At 38.6% G+C, this 17,583-nt stretch overlaps 1 protein-coding gene across 1 annotated transcript in view; it reads right to left on the bottom strand.

The window, feature by feature from the left end:
- Positions 1-308: 308 nt before the first annotated feature.
- The window catches only part of DCT (dopachrome tautomerase), a 38,036-nt gene continuing 20,761 nt past the window's right edge, over positions 309-17,583 (bottom strand). Inside the window, exons 7-8 of the mRNA XM_063101518.1 lie at positions 4,988-5,189; positions 309-499 (exon numbers count right to left, since the gene is read on the bottom strand). Of these exons, the coding sequence (XP_062957588.1) occupies positions 309-499; positions 4,988-5,189 (393 nt within the window). The remainder of the gene's footprint in view (positions 500-4,987; positions 5,190-17,583) is intronic.

Here is a 17,583-nt window from a genome sequence, read left to right as displayed (position 1 = left end):
TGTGTGTGTGTGTGTGTGCGCGCTTTTCAGAACAGGAGGAGGCTTCATCAATATCAATATGGGGAATTATTATCAGATACCACAGATTGTCAGCTCTACCTCTATTTGATGATAGAGATAGCCCAAGCACTGTAGCTTGTGTTTGTTAAACAAACAAGCAAAACAGAAACCACAGCCAAGCATCTTCTGTATTTAGGATCGTCACCACAATAGGGGGACCTACGCCAAAGATCCCCAGCTAAAGGAGGAACAGTGAGGATTAGTTTGTTTATGTCAAGGTCAGAACTACAGCTTGGCTGGCCTCTTCTCTAGGGTAAGGCAGGAGCACCACAGGCTTCTTCTGTGTATCTCTTGTTGCTTAAACGTGTCTCCATTAGGGGTGTATATCCTTTTCGAAGTCGTCTATATTGAAGAAAAAACAGCAGCACAAAAAGACCCACCAAGGCCACCAGGATTCCCATAACCAGTGAAACTGTGATCCAACCTGGAGTTTCTACAACTGAAATTAAAGCAGAAGAGAAGGGTCTACCGTCAGGATTTTCATCAGCTGAATACACTTAGAAAAGGCAAGCATAAACTTATTTGCCTTTCACATGCATTTTTGTTGATAAAGCAAAACTACTCTTGCTAGAATAAAATTTATTTTCTCCTTCCTCACCAACTATTCATCACATCCACAATTGTTTTTCTTGAGGAAGCGGGATATGGCATTTCTTTATTTAAATATGGCTTATTGCATTTAAAAAAAATTGTTACAATAGATGTTTGTGCAGAATAAAGCCTCCAAGGAAGTATGTAACTCCTTTTGTGAGTCAGAAATTCATTTATTAAAGTGCACGAAAAATGGTATCTGGGGAACTGCAATGTATATAACCCTTGGGTGTAAATATTCTTCTACTGTCTCAACCTTTCTTATAAGGTGATAAATATGTGAGAGAGATCAGATTGGCCATTGTAACAGGAGAAGAAGCAGAAGCAAATGACATTTGTACCCATGTAAACAGTTGTGAATAAAATATGAATCTTCCACATAATAAATTCAATCCTTTACTCAAATATATTTTATAAGCAGTCTTCCACAAAAGTAATGGATTTCATGTTTAGTATATTTATGCCCATTTGTCATTTCTTTAAAACTTATCTTTTCCTTGGCCAGCTATTCTTAACTTCAGTTCCTCTGAATTGGGTTCTTGTTCTATACCCTATATTCATCTAAGTATTAAATTGTCTTTCTAGCTCTTTTCCTCCAGTTTCACAGAGGGGCCCTGGCTCATCCGATGGGATTCCTCCAGGAGGATTTTGTCTCCTCGTGCTACAACCCAGCGACACCTATTACTAGTCTCATCTTCTTAAACACAGATTTTTATTCTGTGATTTCCTTGTTTAGGAACCAAAAATAATTCCTTTTGTTATTGTCCAAATACTCTGCTTAGTTTTGGGGTTTTTTTAATTATTTATTTTTTAAAGATGACCGGTAAGGGGGTCTTAACCCTTGACTTGGTGTTGTCAGCACCACGCTCTCCCAAGTGAGCTAACCGGCCATCCCTATATAGGGATCTGAACCTGTGGCCTTGGTGTTATCAGCACCACACTCTCCTGAGTGAGCCACGGGCCAGCTCTGGTTTTTGCCTAGTTTTTAAGGCCCTCCATAATCAGGCCCTCTCACAGATGTGACCTTAATTTATGGTATTCCTCCACCCAAGCCTTCCACTACAACCAGGCTCTCCTCTCACAGGCCTCTACATAGACCACATGTGCCTTTCACTGATCTGTTTCCCCTTCCTCAATCTAAAATGCTCCCCCACCTACCTAACATCTGCCAATCTCTTCCCTTCTAATTCAAGACTCACCTCCTTCAAGAAGACTTTCCCAAATCCCTCACTTCCTCTCCAAACTTTGATGTGAAGGGGATCAGAATGTGCCTCCCTAAAACAGGATTATTTTGAGCTGAAGGCATGTGAGATTCAGCAAATGCAGAAAGAAGCCTTCCCAGAGCTTACCTCATCTGACTAAACGCAGAAACTCCTGAGAGTTAAGGACAGCCATAAATCCTCTTGACCAGGGAAGTTTTATGGCCATGAAGAAGATCCCATCAATACTGAGCTGGAGCCCCACACACAAACCTTGCTAAGAGCCCTTATACTCCATTAGTTTCCCCATATATTTACCTTCCCACAGTCTGCCACCTTTGAAAGCTGTGGTGAAAGCTTTGAAAGCTTATGTACCCCCAAACTATTGAAGCTTGAATTGTGTCCCCCAAGTTTTATGCATTAGAAACTTTATCCTCACTGTGACTGTTAAGAGGGTGGGAAATCCTATTATGGTCATTGAAAGGTGGGGCCTTGAAGCGGTGATTAGACTGTAGGACCATGCTGTAGTGAATGGATTAAAAATGGTGGTCGGGGGCATGGTTCTGAGGGCTTTAAAAGAAGAAGAGAGTCTGTCTCTCTCTCTGCTCTCTCTGCTTCCACCATCTTGCAATGTGAGACCCCTGGGTTGCTGTTGTCACCACCAGATGGACTCTGGTCTTCCCAGCCTCAGAAACTGTAAGCAAAAAATTTTGTTTTCTTTATAAATCACCCAGTTTCAAGTATTTTGTTATAAGCAACAGAAATGAACTAATACAAAAGCCCAGATCACTTTTCCTTTGTCTCATCACATCTACAAAATTTCTTGTTCTGTGTTGGATTGGTATATAAGCTGTCAGGCCTGTTTGTTTCTTGGGGTCTTCACTTCTTTTCTAGGAAGGCCCCCATGTCACATAAAAATTAACATCCAACAAAACTTGTATGCCTTTTCTCCTGTTAATTTTTCTTTTGTCAATGCACTTTGAAGGCTAGTCAATGAACCTAAAAGTTTACAGGAAAGACAATTTTTCCTCCTCTACTGTTTATAGTTATAGCTCCCCAGATAGGATTGTAAATTTCACTGTCAAACCAATAAATGAACACGATCTTCTGATGAGTTAACTTGTTCTGGGTATAATTGGGACTCAGCCTATGCCTGTTACTTGATTGTTATCAGAGGAGATGAAAGCAGGATGCACATTCTAAACCTTTTCATTATTATATTTGATCCCAGAGAAAAGAGAAAGAAGTTGAAAAGAGATATCCTTAGCTGCCCAAAGAAAGGACACTTCAAATCAGTAAGGAGAACAAGAAGTAGTAGAGGCAGAGCTAGAAGGAAAAACAAGAGACGGGTTCCAGGGCCTGAAAGACTCTGAGGTCAGAGGGTGATCAATTGAGCTCAGAAATCATTCTGATTCCTTTGTAGGCCGAGATTTGGGGAAGAGGAAATAAGCACAAATGGGGAAAATTCACAGCAGATAGGCTATGTGTTTTTCAGCTTCTCGACAAATTAAGGTATTTTTTATTGTTTTACTTTTCCTTTCTCAACCTGCCCTAAGATTCTTTAAATGGCATGTGGAGCCATATTGGGGCCTTAGGAAAAAAGAAAAATGTGTGCCTTATATATGCTTGTCAAGACACCCTCCCATATTTCAAACAAGTGAGAAATGTTAAAGATCTACAATTTAAAAATATGACTTATAACTTAGAAAAATATATACACATAAAGCCCCATGTAGCCCAATCTGTTCTCAGGCCAATGTCAACCCTCATAAACCTACCCAGCAGGGGTGGTATAGGCTCACTGGAGAGGACTGATCAAGTTACAAAATAATGCAGGGATGTAATGCAAACAAACAGACAGCAGTCTGTCTTTATTTAAAACTTTGATGAGGTATTATTCATCATGACTTTTTGCATTAATTTTGATATTTAAAATATTGCCTTATATTATTACCTATCTTGATTACTGAGTTTGGGGTCTCCCTTTGAATTCTGTGTTCATGGAAAATGCCAAACTTGCCTCACCCTAATTCCAGCCCTGCCTTCAAGTAATGATCTCTGAGTCCTGCCAGTGTTGTACCAAGCAGGACTGAAGCCATGTTGAGAGCTAAAACCGCATAGACTCTAAAAGATTTTTTTCTTGGAATGCATGTCTCTGAGTTCCCTCTTTTCCCATGGTTATTTGATATTTTGAACCTTGTTTATGGGGCAAGATGACATTATTTACATGAATGTAGCATTGTTTTCCAGAGAGCCTGGAGCTGTAGACTTGCACATATGATCTAGACCCTGGGAAACCAAGAAAGACATCAGTAAAGCTGTGCTGATTCCACCCACTCTGGCAGGACCCTGAGACAACAGCAGTGATGGGAACAGAAACCAGACCAAGCCTTGGAGAGATGTGTCACCTGGCTCCTTGCACCGAGCCCCCATGCTCACATCCCTCTCCCTCCTGTTTTTCATTTCCCACCTTGTATTCCCTCAGCTTTCTCTTAAAAACCCCTCAGTAAATCTGAGTCTTGGAGATGGCTTTAGTCTGGTCACTCTCCTTCAGGTTTACTGGAGAGATGGGTTAGCCTAACCTCTCCCCTCAGGTCACCGGTATTCCTGAATAAAAGCTGACTTCCATTTTCACCAACATTTGACTTTTGGATTGTTTGATTTTATTTGGGGATAGGCAGACAGACCTGGGTTCGGTAACAAGATTTGGGGGAGCCTCAGCAAGGAGCTGAGTGTCCCCCTGTACCACTAGTCCCTGTCCACACGTAGCTAGCTAGCTCATTTTTACTTTATTGGTTAGACACGTCAAACAACCATGAAGCAGTTTTTGATTAATTCCATTAATCCAGATAGATTCTCAGATAAGGTGTAGGAGTAGATAGTTCTTCTGTGAAACAAGGTCTCTTAATAACTCAGTTTTTCTAAAACAACAGTCAGCTAACTAGTCCCTTTCTGATGTTTAATTGGTAGTTTAAAGGCTCATTTTGCTAAATGCATATATTTTAGAAAATGGCCAATAAACTTAAGTAGACCTGAATGCTTCAATTAAAGGTCTTGGTTTACATTAAAAAGAAAGAAAGAAAGAAAGTTCCTTTAGAAGATGAATGAGTCACCCGTTTAGAGGTTGTATTGGTTACCTGGCAGATCTACGGCATAGCTGTAGCCAAGTTGGTCTGCAGTTAAAAAGAGTTCCTCATTAGTCACTGGAGGGAAAAAAGGAACCATGTTATACTTCCGATTGTGACCAATGGGTGCCAGCTCCTGAGGCCAGGCATCTGCAGGAGGATTAAATCTTTTCATCCACTCATCGAAGATGGCATCAGTAAAGGAATGAAGGACCTGCAAGACAGTTGAACATGACATTTAATGTTGATCGGTCTGTTCCAATCAGACCAGTCTGAGTGGAGCTTTCTCTAAAATAAAATGGAATTTTATTTGACATAAGGATCTTCTGAATACCCAATTTAGCCTTAATGACATACACACTGGCATTTTCAGTTAAGTTTTCAAGAATGCATGGACATATCACTCCAAACAGGATTATAAACCCCTTTGTCAAGTGAACAAATGAAAATTCATGTTGTAGACTTAATTAACATTGGTTTGGAAACATTTGAGGCTTTCAACATGTGTGTGTTAATTATTAATTTCAGAAAAAAGGCAAGTATGTTAAGATATATATTCTAGTCAATATTCAGATGCTTTGGTTTAACGGAAGAGACAAAAGAAGTTGCATTTACCAATATTGTAATAGAAACAGACAGTTAAAAAAAAAAGAATAAGAAAATCTCCAAAATGGGTGTTCACATTTTTCTCACCACGAATATTCTCCTATCTACCTATTTTATAACCCACTCATTTGAATTCCTGGTGTTATGCCAGCAAAAGAAAGTCTAAAAACGTTATCTGCATAGCGCTCATTTTTATTTTCTCAAGGAAGCTGTTAAAGTCCTTTTCAAATACAGCAATTATTACATTTTTTAAAATATTAACAGCAAAATTTCCACAGTTATAGCCCTGATTTTGCAACAGGGTATAAATGTGAGAGTTCAGCCAACCTTTATGTCTGGCAGTTAGAGTTCCCCTTTCATTCCTAGACTACAAGTTCAAGGAGCTCAGAAACAGTCTGCTTTTCTTTTTCCCTGGATCCCCAAGACCAGTCAGGTGAACCCCTATCAAAGGCACCCAGGGCCTGTCACATAGAGGCAGGGAAGTAATTATCTCAATAACTACATGCTCAATGCATCCATTCATCCATCCACCGCTATAGCCTGTACCTCATTTATAGCATGGATCGAATTATACTATAACTTATTTATACATCTATTTCCACTAACAAGACCCCTAACTCCTTAAAGTCAGAAATAAGGTCCTTTCAGCTTTAAAATCTCAGGGTTAGCATGCAACCTGGACAAATCAATGCTTCATAAATACCTGTTGGCTAATGATGGGGTGTCATGCAAAGTATTAAAAAAAAATTATTTCCTAATAAAACAGAATAACACTTCAGACTTTTTTTGTGCAATTTGGCCTAACAGAGCCCTCTCAATCTGGGGCTGTTCCTGTGTGCAATGCCATTCCTCCGTTTCCTGGCATCAGAGTCTTTCCAGGACTCTGTCCTTGTAGTCCCTGTCCTGTGACATTGTCCCTTATGGTCCTCGGTCTTTGCTCTTTGCACTTCTCAGCTCCTTTAACTGTATCACCCTTCTGGCTTGTATTATTCTTGTTTATTTTAGTAGATAATATTTTAAAGTCTTGGGTTGGCTGGTTAGCTCAATTGGTTAACACCAAGGTCATGGGTTCGGATCCCTGTACCAGCCAGCCACAAAAACAAAATAAAATAAAAAACATTTTCAAGTCTTCCCCAAGTTTCCTCCTCCCACTCCCTCTACTTGTATTTAGTTGTTTCTATTCCAGGCAACAGTGAGAGCTTTCTTCTTGTATTGTTCCATAAGGCTACTTTCAGGATAGAAAAAGGAATCAAGTGATTTATGGAAGGGATTATTTTCCTGAATGGATTTTTAAAGTTTGTGGCAGAGATAATATTCTTAAAAAACAAAACATCAAATTATAAGACCTGGGCTTTTGGAGAAATAATATCTTTTTTGAATTCTACATTCTTAGCCTTGGGTAACAAAAATTAAGCCCAATGAGAGAAAGGCATGGGGTTTGTCACATAAGCAACAGCTTCAGAAGAACACATGATAATGTAAGTGATCAATGTGTCCTACGAGTTCAGAGAAAGATCATCTTTGAGGAGGGGGGTCAGTCCTGGAAAAGGAGCCAAGCATCAGTTATTGGTGTAGGTCCCTGCAAAAGGTACCTCATGCCCTGAACACTGAGACTTCAGGTAGGACTGGAAGGTTTCCAGACAGGAGTTGTGCTTCACTCTCCAGGTGTCCCTGGGAAGGCTGCAGGCCTCAGAGAGAAGTGCTGCCTCAAGCATGGACCTCAAGTAGTAGAGGTGGAATGTCTAAGGGTGACCAGCACTATTGGCTGCTTACCTGATATCCATTCTTTCATTTTTCCTCAGTAACTTCTTTTGCATTTCAAGTGAAGCAATGTGCCAAGCTATTCAGGAGATTTAGCTGGAAGTCATTGGATGGGACTTCAAAGAAATCTTTATAAAGATGGTTGTCTCAGCTGAAAAGTGTCCCTCTTTTACCTTTTCCTTTCTCCCGGATGGTTTCTGGAACATAGATATGATGTTGCCAACACAGATGATTGGCACTGCAGCAGCCACCTTAAAGCCAACCAGCAAACTTATGAAGGGAAGCCACTCACCAACCATGGCAGAGCAAAAAGACAGAAGATGTTCACGATGACTCTGGAGACACTATACCAGCCCTGGACTGCCCGCCACTGGAGCTCTTCTACATAGAGAAACATAAATCCCTTTCCTGTTTAGGCTTCCATAACTTGAATTTTCTATTCTAAGCTGCTGAAGCAAATGCTGAACCAAAACTAAGTGATTCACAGAAAAAGTGTCTAGGGGTACACAAGAAGATATTTTCCAAAGAAGGCCATACAATGTTTCTTAACTCACATGCTCTTCTAGAATCTTTCCACTCCCTCATCAAGGGTTAGGGTTCAACTGGCCCTCCAGCTTGAAACTCAGTGAGTTTCTGATTCTCTAGTCACCAATAAAATACAGAAGTGACACTACATAACTGTTGAGACTAGATCACAAAATGCATCACAGCTCCTGTCTTATGCCTGAGCAATGAACCATCCCATAAGCAGTCCAACCATCCTGAGGCAGCCATGCTGTGAGGAAGCCCAAGGCAACTCACACAGAGAGATCCCCTGGAGAAGCCCTGAGATTTCAGGAAGAGAGAGAGATGTATGGCCAGCCCATAACTGCTCCACCACCTGCCACCATCTGACTGCACCTGCATTGAAAGACCCTGAGCCAGAACTACCCAGCCAAGCCCTTCCTAAATTTTTGACCCATAGAAATTAAGAGAAATAAAATGATCATTGTTGTTTCGAGCCACTAAGTGTTGAGGTGATCTGTTATGCAGCAGAGCCTAACCAGAACAGAGGGAAAAGGCCTGAGTACAGCCTTACAGGCTCATGCTTGCCCCAGCATGAATAGGGAAAACAGTTCCTTGGTCCCTAAAGAGAGGGCAGAGGTGCTGGGAGTGGGGTGGTGATGAGTCTTGAGATGAGGACAGAGCCCATGGGCCTGATGACCAGGGATCACAGAGGACTGCAAATATCAGCGGTGGACACCAGTACATGGCAGTTGGGAAGAGAGAGAAGATAATGTACATAAAGCACCTAGCAAGTACCTCTTCTACAGGAAATGTTTTAATTAAATGGTTGTAACTACTATGACTATATCATCAGCGCTATTACTATTTTAACTTGAGACAGGGACTTATAAAAGAAGAATGAAGGAATTTGCATTTTTGCAGGTATTTGGAGGTTTCTAATACCTCTGAAATCACATGCTGTATACACATAGCCAGTGTGCAGCTAGGCATGCATGGCACATAACTAGCACCTAATAAATTAATTAATTATTTAATATTAATTATTATCAATATTAATATTAATTAATATTAATTAGTGCTTGCTGTATGTCAATCACTACTCTAAGCACGTTACTCATAATGACATATTGAATCCTCAAAACAACCTGGCAATCGGTGGCACTCCTTAGCTTGTAGATCTCTAACCTCATCTTCGATAGTGTTCTCCCTGTGTGCGGGTGTCTATGTCCAAATTTCCCCTTTTTATAAGGACACCACTCATATTGGAGTAGGGACCTAACTTACTCCAGTATGTTCTCATCTTAACTAATTACATCTGCAACCACTCTGTTTCCAAACAAGGTAACACTCTGAGGTATCAGAGATTAGGACTTCAACATATGTATTTGGAGAGGTGGGTGGGACACAATTCAACCCATAACATTATTACCCTATTTTATAGATGAGAAAGGTAAGGCACAGAAGCATTAAGTGACTTGCTCAAGATCACACAGCTAGAATATGGTGAAGCAAGAATTTGAACCCAGGAAGTCCTGTTCTAAAGTCAGAGTTCTTAATTCACATACTCTACTTGCTCTACACCACCACAGTGCAGTGCAATTATCAATACAACCCTCAGGGCTGACTAGGGAATTTGACTTTGAAGCCATATCCTCCTATCTTAACAATGAGAGAGAGGGATAGTTTGACCTATGAGTCATAAACCAATCATAAACTTTGAGATACTCTCTGAGCTCAAGTCGGAGATAAAACTGTGATTAGAAAAAGAAACAAGAGACTCTCAGGACATAAGGATAATGCAGATTCAGTGCTGCAAGAGGCAAATAACTTTTGGGAAGTACCAGAATTTCACCCAGCATGAAGCGTAAGTGATTAAGGAGCGGACTAGACTCTAAAGCAATTCATAATCTGGAGAGATAAAAGAATAGGAGAAAATAATTAGTAGAAATTACAGGTCTCAGAAGGCTATAAAACATTATTCAATAAATGCTTGAGTAGGAACTATATACAGAGTACCCAATTTATAGAATGTAATAAAAAAGCCTGGTATACGCTGAGAAGATGCAAAGAATACATTAACAATATACTGCAAGCAATAGTGTATCCACAGGCTAGAGAGAGAAGTAGTGCAACTATAGAATAGGTATTTTTGTTAAAGTTGTGGACATTGTTACACAACAAGATACCTTAAATTGTTCATGAGAAACTAATTGTATCTTTGTTAGACACAAGCTGAAAATAAGCTCAGTTAATACCTCTATAAAGGTCAAATTTCACTTGAGGGTAAGAAATAAAAGCAAAAGTTAAGTAAAAGTATATTGCTGTGGCCTTTTATTGAGATACATAGCTATATTTTGATATAGACACTGAGTGCTTCAGAAATGAGGTTCCAAATTTTGGCATACAAACCTATTCTATCTTTTCCAACAAAATAAGGATAGTTAGGAAGGAAACAACACTAAACTCCAACTTAGAAGCAATGTTAAAGAAAATGTGATTACATGGGCTTTCAAGGTAAAAATTTTTTAATGCAACCCTTGCAGAAGAAAGCAATTGATAACAAATATTGTACTTGCATGCATAAAGAAAACACAGGAAAGCAGACATCTTTTTTTCAAGGTCATTGGAAGATAAAGTTACTACCAAAAGTCCTTAATCACTGTGAATTCAGACTTCTGTCACACTGCTGAAATGAGAAGAGTTTCTGCATCTGGAGAAAAGGAGCTATGGAAATCTGAGGCTGGCTGCAAAGACGTGGGTAAATTACCAAAGATCAAGACACTGTGGTTTTCACCACAGGAGTTCATGTGCTACTATCCTGACAGCATCATTCATAATCAGAGAGAATCTTACCGTGGTAACCTGATACTGGTCTGGTCCTCTGAGAATCAAACTAAGTGAGCATTCAGATGTGCTTGCTTAGAAGTAATCTGACAGACACAGACACAGCAGGTCCATATGAGAATTCAATTTAAAACTTAAGATAGAAGGCATAAATAAAAAGTTGGATGAGAAGTTCTAAATGAGAGAATTCCTAACAGTAATTCCTAAAGAGCATACTTAACCATGCTTGTTATTTTATGGAGATATAAGTATTTATTTATTCTTGCCTTGTTCTACCAAGGATTTGAATCAATGTATAATCAGGATGTTGGTTTCACATTTCCCTAAGTAAACCATATGTAATAGGCACAAAATAGTTAAACAACACCCAAGCTTCTATTTAGTTGGCTAAGCTCTGCCACAGGGAGGTAGGTACTCCATAAAGAACATATTTCGGTGACAAACAAGAAACAATCTCCTACATATTAAATGAGTGTGTCTCCCACCTCACCCCAAATGTATATGTTAAAATCCAAACCCCCAATGTGATGGCGTTAGGAGGTGAGGCCTTTGGGAAATGATTAGGACATGAGGGTGGAGCCCTCAGGAATGGGATTAGTTCCTATATAGTCTGTTTTCTGTCATTGATAACAGAATATCTGAAACTGAGTAATTTATAAGAAAGTGAAATTTATTTCTTACAGTTTTGGAGGATGGGAAGTCCACGGACCAGGGGCCACATCTGGTGAGGGTGTGCTTCTTGGTGGGGGCTCCATACAGAGACCGATGGCAATTCAGGGAATCATGTGGCAAGGGTGGCAAGAGCTCTTTAGTGTGCTCATTTGCTCTCCTTATAAAGCCATGAGTGCCACTCCTGTGACAATCCACTAAACCATTAACTCTTTACTCTACAAATGGATTAATCCATCATGATCCAATCACCTCTTAAAAGCCTCATCTTTCAACACTGCCACAGTCTGATTTCCCACCCTCTTAACACTGTTGGAATGGGGATCCAGCTTCAAAGAGTTTGGGGAAAACATTCAATGCACAGCAGTGCACTAATAAAAGACACCCCAGAGAGTTCCTTCACCCTTTCAGCCATGTGAGGTCAAAGTGAGAAAACAGCTACCCGTGAACCAGGAAGAAGGTCCTCACCACACACTGAATCTGCTGGTGTCTAGATCTTGGACTTCCCAGCTTCTAGAACCATGAGGAATAAATGTTTGTTGTTTAAGACACCCAGTCTGTGGTGTTATTTTAATAGCAATCTTCAGACTAAGACACAATCATAGAAAAAAAAGAACATTTGAGCAATAATAGTGTCTTCTAGGTGGTGCTCAGCAACAATGGTGTTTCCCATTTGGCTATAACTCTCCCTCCCCATCCTTCCCTATCCACCCTCTCATTGCACCCCAAGCAGACAGAATAGAAAGCATTTTTCGGGCATGTTGGAGGGGTTACACAGAGAATGCACCCTCCTGCACAGATTTGTATAATAGCATTGTATGCAAGATAGACACATGCATACATAAATGTATACAATATATGTCATATACAAGATATAATAGCATGCATACAAGGAGAAATATCAAGAGCATTAGAAATTCAGTTATTAAGCCATTGAGGAAAAAGCTTGTACTTTAAGGATTAAACTTTGAACAGATATAAATGGAGTGCCACAAGAGGCTTCTGCTATAACAACTTGAAAAGAAATCGCTGGTTCAACATGCATCATAAGCAGACAATACAGGTTGAAGAGAGAAAACCAAGATGATATTGGAAGAGATTCTAGAGACTGAGGTGCTCCCAGGCCGTTCTTGACCACGGAATCATCGAATTTTGAGGAGAGAGGAACTCAAATCAATGATAGATTAGATTTGTAAATAAATTGTAGCTTGCCATTATATTCATACTTTATCAATAATGAAGTGTATGTAATTCATCCTTTAGTATAGGTTTGGTTCTTCTCAATGCAGTATATGTTTATCCTTATAAAGCCTGGAATTGAAAAGAACCCCTTCAGGCATCATTTAGCACCCGCCAAGCTAAAAAATGACAAACCATTCCCCAGACTGAGCCCACAGAAAGCCTGCCACCCTGAAGGCCCTTCCCAAACAGGTGTCAGCCACCGTTTTTGATATCTCAGCTCTTACAAAACTCACCAAGATATTATGCTAGTTAGGAAGTAGTGACTGTATATTTGTTATTTAAAAGCTATATATTAAATAAGCAAATGTGGCATTTCAAAATCATAAATATATACCCATGATTAAACCAATGGCCCTATCTTTTCAAAAGCCATGCAAAATTATTCAGCCTTGCCCTTCACCAATTACTGTTAATTCCCATTAACATGATCCAACAGGACTAAATTTCCTCAGCTATAATGAAAGCAATTGTAAAGGGATCAAGTTAAGAATTGTCTAAACTGACAAAAGGCAAAATTATAGTTGGAAGACTGGACATGGGGAATTTTTTTTTTTTTTTTTTTTTTTTGTGGTTGGTTGGTACGGGGATCCGATGGGGGAAATTTCGGAATAGAAAACTTTTCTTATAATCTCTGCTCAGTCACTTACTGGTTGGTGTGACCTTAAACACATTTCTTAGCTGCTCTGAACTTTATTTTCCCCATATTTAAAACAAGGAGAGTAGTTTGCCATGTAGTTTTGTGAAGTTAAAAGATGAAATTAGCAGGACACCTAGCATGGGGCTGTCACAAAACAGGTGCTCAATAATCTAACATTCTCCTAACAAAAATTTGGTGAGCATCTACTAAGTGCCAAGCACTGTTCTAGAGGTTGGATATGGAGTCACTGACCACACCAGCTTCCTACAGATTACTGAAACCTAGAAAATACATCTTTATATGACCAGGTTATTAGATTTTCCAGAAAAATAAAATATCAAAAGAAGAGAATGTGTATTTTGTTACTCACATACAGAACAAATCACTTTCACTAATTCAGACTCTTTTGAATATTTAGGTTTTTTTCTTTTTCCAGAAGTCACAATCCTACATAAAAAGACAGATCACAGAAAAGGAAAGGCAAACAGATTTCTAAGTGTATGAAAAGATGCTGAACTTCACTTATAAGAAAAGAAATGCAAATTAAAACTCACTGAAATACCTTTTCACTTATCAGATTGACACAGATGTAAAAGTGTGGTGACAGGGACAAAGAGCATAATAAGAGAAAGTGAGGGGACTGTCACTCTGATACATGGGTATTAGGACGTAATATTGTTCCACTTTCTGGAGGCAATTCAATCTTAACTATCTAATTTCAAATGCATCTATTTACCCTATTCTCTCTACTTACCTTACACATTCAAGGTTCTTTATCGTAGCATTGTTTGTAAAGCAAAAGATTAGAACCACCTAAATGCCCATCAATAGGAGATTGATTAAAATTTTCAGGATAAATCAATACAACAGAATACCAGATGGTCATAAAAAGGAAGGAAAAAGCTCTTTATGAACTGATATAGAGTGATTTAGAATAAGAAAAAAAAGGCACAGAAGTGTCTATAGTATGCTACCATTGGTATAAATATATAAATACATTTTCTTCTATATACATAAAATATATCTGGAAGATTAGAGAAAAAATGATAATGGGTAGCTGGGAGATGGTATGGTGGTGATTCTTAGGTGCATCATCTATTTTAAGATTTGATGATTAAAAATTTAGAAAACTATGCAAAACCCTAAAAATTAAGTAAATTAAGTGGAAATGGGATATTATATGCAATGAACTCATTATAATTGCATTATAATTATATATAATTATAACTGTATAAATCATATGAGAATATTAAAGGAGACAAGCAAAATTGAGATGGAATTATGGGCATTTTAAAACTTTTTTCACCAACATTTATTTACGCTAAAAATAATATAAAAATCATTAAACCACTAAAAATAAAAAGTCGACAAAAAACAATGTTATTTTAATTTCTAAGAACATGAGTCTAAGAACATGAGAAAAAAGCCGTGTCCCGTACTTCTTTTATAAAATTTCAACTAAATTCATACTAACTCAGAAGTATTTTATACTTGTTTTTGTGACCTTTTGATTTTATAAACTTTATTGTAGCCTAGAACAGCAGAGTCAGAAGGGATCTTACAGGGTTAACTTAATTATTTCTTTTAGAAATTCATTTTCTTGTGCTTTATATTCCTAACTTAATGGACCTATGTTATCCAATTGATTATCATTGTTAAGAAACGGTAATAAGGCTATTTGTATGTCTTATTCCATTTAGAATTTCAATGTACAAGCTGGGAAACGAGTACGAGTTGTTCAGTATTAACCATGCAACCTATGGACTCGCAGCCACTGAGGAATTGAAAGAACTTAGAACCTGCCAAATGTACTTTCTAACAAGATAACACCCAAATATACTCTTAAGAATAGTATTTTTAGGAACTGGGGAAAAAATTACTAGTCTCTAACATAGTTTCTTTCTTGGCAGTTAACTCAACTATGAAACTTTACAGTCTATTGCTTTTCTCTCTCTCTTTTTTTTCTGGATTATATCTAAATTTAATATTGAAGACAGCACTACTTAGCATTCCTGTTGCCTATTCTTATTTTCCACAATAAATGTGTGCATTTGCTTCGATTACCTTAAGGAATTATTAGAATTTCAGAGACTGGTTCAGAGTTTTTTCTGTATTTTAATGTTCTGTCTTCTTTTACTCGTTATTGCGATCGCATACAATTTTCTACCTCTATTGCTTGAAGAGATTTTACAAAAAATAATTTTAATAAATGCCATGTGCAATATATTTGCATGAATTGCCTCATGAGTTTAAAATTCCAGAGGCTATAACCCTGTTTGAAACACTTTAACCTGGATTTCAGTATGTGAAAAAGCATTTAAGGCTGAATTGGCTTCAACATAAAACTCTCTGTAAGTAGCCTAAAGTAATTGTGAGTTCTGAAATGAGTGCCAAAGCATTGTTCCTTTTGTGCCTTCCAGGAAAAGCTGTGGCTTTTTGTTTATTTGTATGTATATGGTAAACATTACCACAGAAAAAATTTTAAATATTAAAGATACTAAAAGTAATGAAGGCAAAGATGATTAAATATCTATCTTTGAAACACATATAAGTACTGAATTCCTTATCCCTAAAATTATAATGTGAGCTTCCAGACAGTAGGCAGAGAAATATGACTAAAGAGATATCCCTGCTACAAAGAAGGGACACTGATCCTTTAGATCAGGAGTTGGCAAACTAAAGTCTGGGGGCAAAGTAGGGCCCACTGCCTTTTTTTGTAAATAAAGTTTTATTGGAACACCACACTCATTTGTCATGCTACAGCAGCAGAGCTGAGTAGTTCCAACAGAGACCATCTGGCCTGCAAAGCCTAAAATATTGGCTTTCTGGCCAATTATAGAAAAATGTTGCCAACCTTTATGTACTTAGTGGGCTTCCTCAAAAGAAGAAAATAAGGTTTAGCAGTCCTGGAGACTTGGGGTGCTGAAAATCAAATTACCAGCATCACCTTTAATAGAAGAGAAAGGTTAGGGGTACAGCCCTCCATTTGTCAGAGAATTCTACTGTACTACTCATAATATTTTGGAGTATTGGATAAGGAATGTGAATTTTGTGTACAAATTATATAGTTGAAAATGTATGTTTTAATAAAAACTTATTTCCAGACACACAGTATGGGTCAATAGGTGTGTGTGTCTGTATATCTATATCAGAGAAGGCACCAGAAATGCGTGGCCTAAAATGATGGCCGAGATGAAAGTCCAGAAAGTGATCTGAAATATCAAGTCAGAGCCACTGAACAAAGCAGGTATCTTTGAGAATAGCGAGATGACTATGGGGGCCTCACAGATAAGCCCCCACCTTGTTAGAGGTCTGGAGCATTCATCCACATTTCTGACAACTCCTTTATTTATTGCTGCTGCACAAATACAGGGGAGAAGCATTTTTGAGAAGGAAGGAACAGCTCTGCCTACTGCTTCCATCTCAGGATGTCTTGAAGTTCACCTGACTGTGCTTTAATCTACCTGGTAGCCCCAGAAGGCTACTTCACACCATCAGCCAAGCCTAGAGTCACTGGAAGCTATACCTTCACTCTCCCTTTTCATATCTTGTTTTTTTGTACCCTGGTTTGTAAAAATAATAAATCACCCCCCTCTGACTCTGTGCTTGTCGGTAAATCTCCTTAGGGCACAACTGTCTGCTTTGGAGAACAGGATAAGAAACCCTAATTAAGGTTTGGAAATTCAAACCCAGCACATAGCTCTCTAATTCTTTCCTGCTGACTACCATACAACACATTTTTTTTGGCAGCTAGCCTGTTTGGGGATCTGAACACATTATTATTTTCATGACAGCATTTGTACTGTACTTGACAGTTTCTAGAGCAGCTTCGTGTGGCCCTAGTCTACAAAGAGTCACTTTAATGAGTGCAACACTCCCATTACCAGATAAGGGCATGTGACCCACACTTTGCAGAGTAGGGAGCAGAGGCTCCACATGGTTCAATTCCATTCCCAAGATTGCACAAGTCAGTACTAAATAAAACTGATTTGACGCTTAATCCAGTGTTCTTTTCCTATGTCATGTGGCCTCTCAGGAGTCCAGAAAAACAAACTACTATAAACTGATGGTTTAACAATGCATTGTATTATGGACTGAATAGTGTCCCTCCAAAATTTATGTGTCGAAGACCTAATCTCCAATGTGACTGTATTTGGAGATAGGGCCTATAAGAAGGTAAATGCAGTTTAATGAGATTAATCCACTGCTCTAATAGGATTAGTGTCTTTATAAGAAGAGACACCAGAGAGTTCATTCCTCTCTGCGCCATGTGAGGACAGAACTAGAAGGCCCAGGAAAAGGGTCCTCACCAGGAACCAAATCAGCTAGCACTTTGATCTTA

The sequence above is a fragment of the Cynocephalus volans genome, chromosome 7 (assembly GCF_027409185.1).
Source record: "Cynocephalus volans isolate mCynVol1 chromosome 7, mCynVol1.pri, whole genome shotgun sequence".
Classification (NCBI taxonomy): Eukaryota; Metazoa; Chordata; class Mammalia; order Dermoptera; family Cynocephalidae; genus Cynocephalus; species Cynocephalus volans.
Note: the sequence above shows the minus strand (reverse complement) of the source record. Positions and strands in the feature narration are given on the sequence as shown.